This window comes from Pistacia vera, unplaced genomic scaffold, assembly GCF_008641045.1.
Source record: "Pistacia vera cultivar Batoury unplaced genomic scaffold, PisVer_v2 Contig55, whole genome shotgun sequence".
NCBI classification, from domain to species: domain Eukaryota; kingdom Viridiplantae; phylum Streptophyta; class Magnoliopsida; order Sapindales; family Anacardiaceae; genus Pistacia; species Pistacia vera.
In genome coordinates, this window is record NW_022196390.1 from 353,623 (window position 1) to 362,326 (window position 8,704).

General features: G+C 31.5%; 1 protein-coding gene across 1 annotated transcript; it reads left to right on the plus strand.

The window, feature by feature from the left end:
* The first annotated feature begins 3,951 nt into the window (after positions 1-3,951).
* On the plus strand, positions 3,952-7,996 carry LOC116107935 (transcription factor bHLH35-like). The gene is given in 7 exon segments (XM_031394209.1): positions 3,952-4,130; positions 4,133-4,154; positions 4,269-4,339; positions 4,342-4,430; positions 4,542-4,772; positions 4,855-5,025; positions 7,714-7,996. Coding segments are annotated over 7 exon segments (723 nt in total). The 5' UTR covers positions 3,952-4,081; the 3' UTR covers positions 7,804-7,996.
* The last annotated feature ends 708 nt before the right edge of the window (positions 7,997-8,704 follow it).

Sequence of the window (8,704 nt, forward strand, 5' to 3'; positions counted from 1 at the left end):
GACAAAGAGTTGTCAAGTAATCAATGCTTACTATAAAATGGAATGATGATGTCATAAGCAGACAGATACTGTTACTGATTAGCTGTCTGTCCTTTTAACAAGCAAGCTCGTTTTAAATATTTATATCTTTCTAAGGGGAAAACTCAAAATAAGATATATTCATAATTTACTTCTTTAATTTCCTCAAATCAAACCACCATCAGTCACAAACATTAAACGTTTATAATTGTATCAATTGATAAGGATGAGCTATCATACTATTATAAAACTATTTTTGTAAATCAAAGACTACAAAATTGCTTTTTCTTTTAAGCATTTTATCAAATAAATGTGAAACTAATTAGTTGTTTTCAATGATTTTGTCATTTAAAAGAAAAAGACATTTCTAATTTTGACAAGATTATATGACTGGATCACTTAAAATTTTAAATAAATTAATTATGGTTGATGATATTAAAATGAATAATGAAATATTGATACAAACTTAAATGAAAAATTAAAGGTAGAATAAGTTGTGGTTTCTCATAATGATAAGTCATCTCATGACAACATAGAGACACAAAATCAAAACAAAAGAGAAAAGGAAAGAGAATGATGCTTGGAATCACTTAATCCCTAAAACCTAATTAAGACCATGATTGGCGATAGCTTGGAGAAACAAAAGAGAATTATCTAGTTGTTAAATACAAGGTCTTGCTTTAGAAAAAAAATATTAATTTTGTAATGGAATTGGAATCTTAGAAATTCCTAATACAAAGTAAGGTTGGAACAATGACATGGTACCAAATTGTTGAAATTAACTAATTTTTTTTTTTTTTTCCAAAAGTTTGGCTTGATTACGGGGCAACTGCTTGCTTCACATTCACAATTCAATCGATTCTCTTGTATTGACCATTTTGTTTGTACTAAAGTCGGAAACTTTTGAAATAATTTATATGTATTTGATAATTTTTTTTATTCAAACTGTAGGGCTTGAGTGAATGAGAAAATGAGCATGGTCTCAGACTTCGATACATGTAAAATGAGCAAAAAACCATTAAAAAAAAATGTGTTAGCAATAGTGTTTGTTAATATGTTCCTCCACACTCAAATTAGCATTGTATCTCACGAGGATATATGACTTAAAAGAAAGAGAATGTTTTTGTCTAAATATCACTAAAAACTTACTGTTTGTACATCTTTTATTATATCAAAGAATGTATATGGAAGATAAAGTTTCATTTTATCCTTTTTGAACCAATAAATTGTCAGTTTTATTAAAGGGCTTCTAGAATTTACATAAGATTGGAAAGATAAGGACACGAATCATTTAAGATTTAGATGGATAACCATGATAGCTGCAGATGTTTCAAGATGGAAGGTAAATATCAGCTTGAATTATTCGAAAATTAACGAATTAATATTGATATGTGAACTTAATTAATTAAGAGAAAAGATAATTAATAAGAGAGAGATGGGAAGGACTGTGCGTCATGTTTTCGTCAATAGGCATTAGCCGCATGACGTGTTTTAGATGACATAATTCAAGTCTTGGTCAATCTTCTTTAGCCGCAAAATCCACAATTCTTAGAATCCGTTCATTTGTTTTCACATTATATATGAATATATTTTATTATTTAACTCATGTCTCCACCACCCTTCTAGAATATAATTCATTACAAATCTTTTTTTTTTTTAATTTTAAATATTAAAAATTGTTTAAAATATGTAATTATAATTTTTATTATAAAAAAAATTATATTTAGTTGAAATTATGTTTCCTAATTATGATTAAGTTGTGTAATTATGTGTTTGAGTTGAAATATGGTATGTTAAGATATAGTTGTGGATTTTAATTATGTTTGGGAAAAGGCTAAACGTTAATACAGGGGTAGGGGTTGGAAATTGGCTTGACCTTTGTTAGACTAAAGTAGTCATGCTATAAATTCTGTGTGAGGAAATTTTTTTTGACATTTTCTTTGCATTCCACCATTGATTTTCTATTGTGATTCACGTTTCGCTTTCTACTTTGGTTGTAATCAGTTTATCAAGTTATTGATTTTATTTTATTTTTAAATTTATTTCATAAACATAAGTTTAAGTAAACTTTATATAGAGAAGTAATGTTAAAACAAATATTAGGGTGCTTTTGGTGCAACGTCGACTAGACTAATTCCATATTGAATCGGATGGAATTTAATATTGTCATATATTTGGTGCAATATCAGATTAAATAAATAATATATTATTAAATAAATGTTTCATTATTCAAAAATTTAAATTATTAAAATATTTAACCAAATCTTTTAATAAAAAATAAAAAATTAAAGAAATTTGAGAATTAGTTAGCAAGGTTGCTGCCCAGTTGCCATTGGAGCCACTACGATGACAATAGGCAGGCCATCAGCAACGATATCAAGTTAAAATATTTTTCAACTTTCTCCAAAAAATGTTTTAGTCAACGACTTTTTCCTTAATGGTTTGATAAATCGCTTGAAGATTTACCTAATGGTGCTAAGGATGTTGTTAACTATTAGTCATATAGCAAGTGGTTTAACTAATTAATTTTCAAATTTTCTAATATTACCTACAGGGTGTTGTAAAGATATCCATCTGGTTATTGTGTTGTAATCTTAGAGGTGTTCATTCAAAGAGCTTATCTAGTTCTCCTCCATAACTTTTTCCTATTCAAGAGTTTTTAATAAATTCTATTAAGCTTGAGAAGAACTCATGATTTACAACTTTTTTCTACATATATATTACATTTTAAAAACAGTAAAATCTATTATATATTAATTAAACTTAAATAAAGGTGAATTTTAAATTCACACATTTAAAGATTCGCATTTGAGGATACATGACTGACTTGCCTTATTCATGAAAACCTTACCTACTCTCATACAGGCCCATAATTTCATAATCATTTTAAAAGAATTTGTTGGGTGCGTTTGGTTTAGTATTTTGGATAGGATTTTAGGGGTAGTATTGGGTTATTGGATAGGGAGTATTACGAGGTAAATTTTAAAAATTATAAAAAAGCCCTTAGGTTTACAATTTAACTAAAGACCCTAACATGTAAAATGACAAAAAACACCCCACCACTGCAGTGTCAGATTCCGGCCACCACCGCCGGAATCTGACCGGAAAATTTCGTTACGGCACGACACTTGTGGATCTGTGCCGTAACACATCGTTAGGGCCTTTTCCGGCTAGATCCATGGTAGATCTGGCGGAAAAGGCCAGATCTATGGTTGTTTGGCCGTCGACGGCCGGAAAAGGCAAACGACGGCCATCTTTGGCCGTCAGCGACGGCCAAATGTGGCCGTCGTTTTCGGTCGAGACGGCCAAGATTTGGCCGTCGTTGACCGTCAACGACGGCCATTTCTTTGGCCGTCGCTGACGGCCAGATCTGGCCTTTTTCGGCCAGATCCGTGGTGGATCTGGCCGGAAAAGGCCACAGCGGTGAACTTCCGGCCATTTCTGGTCGGAAGTTTGGCCGTGTACAGATTCCGGCTATCACCGACGGTGGTTGCCGGAATCTGACAAGTTGGGTTGATGGGGGTGTTTTTGTTAATTTTAAACTTTTTTTCAGGGGGTATTAGTGAAATTAAAACCTTATGGGGTTAAAAATAATTAAAAAAATAGGGTAATATTTTGAGAATATTGTACCAAACGCGATTTGAAAAATAGGATCCAGAATAGGGATAAAATATTAAAACACGCATACGTTGTTATTTCTCAACATTCCCAAAAGCCTATCATAGGAGCGTACATTCACGCTCCATACGTAGCGTGAGTACAGTAAATTAACGTGGAACAATCATGAACCGTGTAGACCATACACACAGTGGACGGTTATGATCTTTCTGAGAAGCAACAGTTTGAAAAATAGCAAGCACCCCACGTGGTCTAAAAATTCTCCTCCTTAAATAGCTCCCTAGTTCTTGTTTTTATCCTGCACTCTCTTCCCTCTATAAAACCCACTCCACTCACGATTTTAATAAACGTTTACTTGAGGAAGAAACTAACAAAAACCATTTCATTTTTTTGTTCTTCTGTCTTTTAAAAAAAAAAAAAAAAAAAAAAAGGAAAGAAAACCACCATGGAAAATATTGGCGATGAGTATAAACATTACTGGGAAACCAAAATGTTCTCCAAAATGAAGAATTTGATACGTGCGTGTGTTTTTCTTTTTAATTATATGATATGCCTCTTTAATTTTGATGAGTTTTTCATGTTTGTTTGTTTGTTTTATGACGATTAAGTAATTTATGTTTCGATTTTTGCAGTTGGGCGATTGATGAAGCGTTTTCTGGGTATTATGATTCGAGTTCTCCGGATGGCGCTGCTTCATCTGCGGCTTTAAGAACATTGTTTCGGAGAGAAACAGAAGGAAGAAACTTAATGAAAGGCTTTTTGCTCTTCGAGCTGTTGTTCCCAACATTAGCAAAGTGAGTAGTTTGTTAATTAATTAGCTACTTAATTCTCTAGCCTTGATTTTGTTTTATTCTGAAATGGGTTTTTTTTTGTTTTTTTGTTTTTACTTCAAATTCTATGATTAGATGGATAAGGCCTCCATAATCAAAGATGCAATTGATTATATACAAGAATTGCATGACCAAGAGAGAAGAATTCAAGAGGAGATCGTGGAGCTTGAATCTGGGAAAACAAAGAAGAATTTGTGTTATGATTTTGAGCAAGAATTACCCGTCTTGCTGAGATCAAAGAAGAAGAAAACGGATCAGTTTAATGATTCTACAGGATCAAGAACTTCTCCTATTGAAATTCTTGAAGTAATTCTCTTTTTTTCTTTTCTCTCTCTAATAATTCATTAAACAAATAATAAATAACATAAAAAAAATAATTTAATTGCAGCTTCGTGTTAACCCAATGGGAGAAAAAACTCTAGTGGTGAGTATCACATGCAGCAAAAGGACGGATACAATGGTAAAATTGTGTGAGGCCTTTGAATCTTTGAAGCTAAAAATAATTACGGCAAATATCACCGCCGTCGCAGGCAGGCTTTTGAAGACGGCTTTTATTGAGGTCAGTCGGTCTACTCATTTTATTTTGTTTTTTATCTATAATTTTCCCAACTGGTTTCATCTCATCCGTCTGGTCACTTTCTTATTAGAGTATATACATCCTATGAAATTTTTGAAATAACAAGAAGTCATTAATGAGTTATTTGGACTTACGCTATTAGAATTTAATGAATAGTCACTGAATTATTTTTTTTTATGGTTTATTTTAACAATTAAATTTTAATGGTGGAAAGATTTTTGTTATTTCAGAAAAAAATATTATTAACTCAAGAAAATAAAAATTTTCCCACTATTATAATATTTCTGCTTATGGATTCCTTACCAAAAAGTAAAAACTAATAAAAAGAAAAATATAGGGAAGGTTGGTGATCAATTTAAGTAGAAGCATAGAAGAGAATCAAGACAAAGGCTAAAAGAAAAATAAATCAAGAAGAAATGTGGGGACTACCCATAGACTACTTTAATAGAGTGGCCCACCCATTTATGATGAATATGTAAGAGTCCTCAAAAAACACCCATTTCCACATCAAAAAGTTATCAAATGACCCCATTCGTATATTATTAGATTTCCACTTTAAACGAGTATAAATCTTTCAAATGATTCCCAACATTAAAACTCATTCCTGAAAAATTGTGATAAAAACACAAAAATAGAGACCAAAATTCATGGCTTCCTTTGGTTGGATTTTGGGAATACTACTTTTAGTATTCCCAAAAAAGTTAAACAGTAAAATACCAAAAAACTCACAATATTATTCAACTTTATTCAACATTTTTTAAACCCCCTAAATTTGTTAATTCAATTAAATACCCCTAAATATTTTTAATATTTTTGTTACGGCGACTCCGGCCACCCTCCGGCGGTGGTGGCCGACTGTCCGTATTTGAGGGTGGATTGGGGGTGTTTTTGTTAACTTTTAATGTTTTATTATAAGGGGTGTTTTGTAAAAAAACAAACATAGGGGATATTTTAAAATTTGTAAATCCTACATCGTAATACCCGCCCAATTCAACTTTTTTTTTAACTTTTTTAAAAAAACTTTTCCCAAAAACATAAAATTGTGAACCAAACAGAGCCCATGAGTTTAATTGGAAAAATTGGCTTACCCTCGTTGAATCAACGCCGAGATACTTCAGTTCTAACGCTAGTCATATATGTTAACCCTCATGTTGGGTGTCACCATAGTTAGCAAAACAACACGTTTTCCATCTTTGGTCAGAGTCTTAATATTTTCAAAAAATTTCCACCATTTAAATTTTGTGTTCTATCAAACCGAACGTGGGAAGATAAGACTGCACGAAAAGCTCGTGTGAGAAAATGAAATCAATTAAAAACGTGTTCACTGTTCTAAGTTTTGCCATGTGATTAATTTCTTTCGCTCATTCTAACTCCCACGCGGTTCAATTCAACGAGTCTTTTTCAGTTTTCACATTTTGCTCATTGCTGTTTATATTCAGCGGTGTCGTTTTGGGTGAATTGTATGAAATTAAACGAACCTACTGAAAGATTTAAATTGTGATTATATTAGAGTTGGTGAAATACGTTTTCATTCTCCAAATAATGTTTCCAAATGTTGCATCCCTAACACATGGGCACTGATTTTATTGTTAAATATTTCTTTGGTCCCAAATGTTTGACTAAATATCAATATTACACTTGTTTGTATTAGGAGATTTACATTATTTTTTAATCATAGACTTGTTTTGATGTGTAAATGTTATTTTATGAATGTTAAATTTTTAAAACAATAAGTGTATCTTTGTTAATTTTTTTTTTTTTAAATAATATATTATTGATGCAAGTCTCAAGGGTGCCCTAATTTGCGGACTTCTTTGGAAGTTCAAAAGTCAATGTCAAAAATTATTATATAGCCGAAAATCTTTTAAATAAAACTAGAACACGATCCCCTATCTCAATTATTGTCCAAATCTTCTACACCACCTTAATTAAATAATTAGACAATAAAGTAGTTTTCCTCGTTAAAAAAAAAAATAGTTAGTGGGTATAATTATTTTATTATATTTAACTCTTTTAATTTATCTTAAATATTATATAGTTATCATTTTTTTATATATAAATGAATTGAATATATAGCCCAACTCTGATTATGCCATTAATCTATAATTATTTTGTGTTTTAAATGGGCCACGAGTTGATTGTGGCAGCTTCTTAAATATGGAACTCCATGAAGTGATAGGAAATCCATTATTTATTTTAATATTATTTTTTATTGATGAATTAATTGCAACGGTACTATCTTGCCCTAATTTAGAATATAGAATCCAAGGATGTTGAAATTATGATTTCTTTATCCAATTCTTTATTCATAGTATTATTTGCAAAGATATGGGACCATTTTAAAAGTTTTAAGTTATATTGCATCCACATTTTTAGGTTAATTTATTTAATGATAGATAGGAGTAATACTATGCTTACTCACTATCTTACTAACCATCTTATTATTCTTTGTTAAAATTACATATGGTATCCTTATTATGCGTATGATACCTATACTATGCTTTATATTTACATATGATAGTAAGATCGTGAGTAAGCATAGTATTATTGGATAGATAGTTGAATGATTTATTTAAATATATATATATATATAAAATATCACATCAAAGAATTTTTGTGAATTTTAGTTTTGGAGATCATTATTAACTTCAAATTACTGATGTTTTGCAGGCGGATGAAGATGAGAAAGAACATCTGGAGAACAAAATCCAAACAGCCATTGCAGCTCTTAATGATCCAACAAGTCCAATGAGCATGTGACCTCAGGATGAGTCTTTTCTCACCATGTATTTCTAGTCCTCTTTTGTTTGGGTTTTTTCCTCACTAGTTTTCTTGAAGCATTCCAAGCCTTCTCTTTTATTTTCTTCCTGTTTTTACCAAATGTATTACTCTTAAGTAGATGAATAAATATATAATTTAGTTATTACATACTTCAAATTAACCCAAATTTATGGTAGATTAGTTCTTGATGATATTTTTATCCAAACATATAATTAAATGAAGATTTAAAACACAACCTGAAAATAGTACAACCATGTTGCAAATTTGCATATGAAATCTAAACAGTTCAATACTTGACTACTTCAACTACTGTTTATTGATTGAATCAAAATAAAGCAAATTAAATACTTGGACATTTAACAACTTCTCCTTTCTTAATATTCACCCTTGTCCAGGATATAGGATAATTGAGAAAGAGCTTTACGCCCATAAACAACTTTGAATGGTGTTCATTTGATACTTGAGTTCCAGCTTGTGTTGTAGCAATATTCAGCCTATGTAAGCTATAGATGCAAAAAATCTACCGTCATGAAAATAGGGTCTGATCCTGTGAGGTTGAGGCCACTGACAATCCGCTAGACCTGCACACATGAAAGGGTAAGCGTGAAGCTTCCGAAAAACACCGGGGTGGTGTTTGCTGTAGGCACTCCGAGCTCAAGTCAGCGAGGCTGAAAGAGATTATTTGATAAGAATTAAGGAGATGAAGAATTACCAGGAGTCTTGTCGGAGGCTAGGACTAGGGTAGAGACGTCGGGTTCTTGGGAGCAAGAACTTAAGAGCAAATAGATGGTTTTGAGTAGTGTAGATTGACTATAGGAGATTGCCCCTTAATGAGAGGGCAAGCCTATGTTTTTATAGTGAACCCAAGGGGTTGGAATCC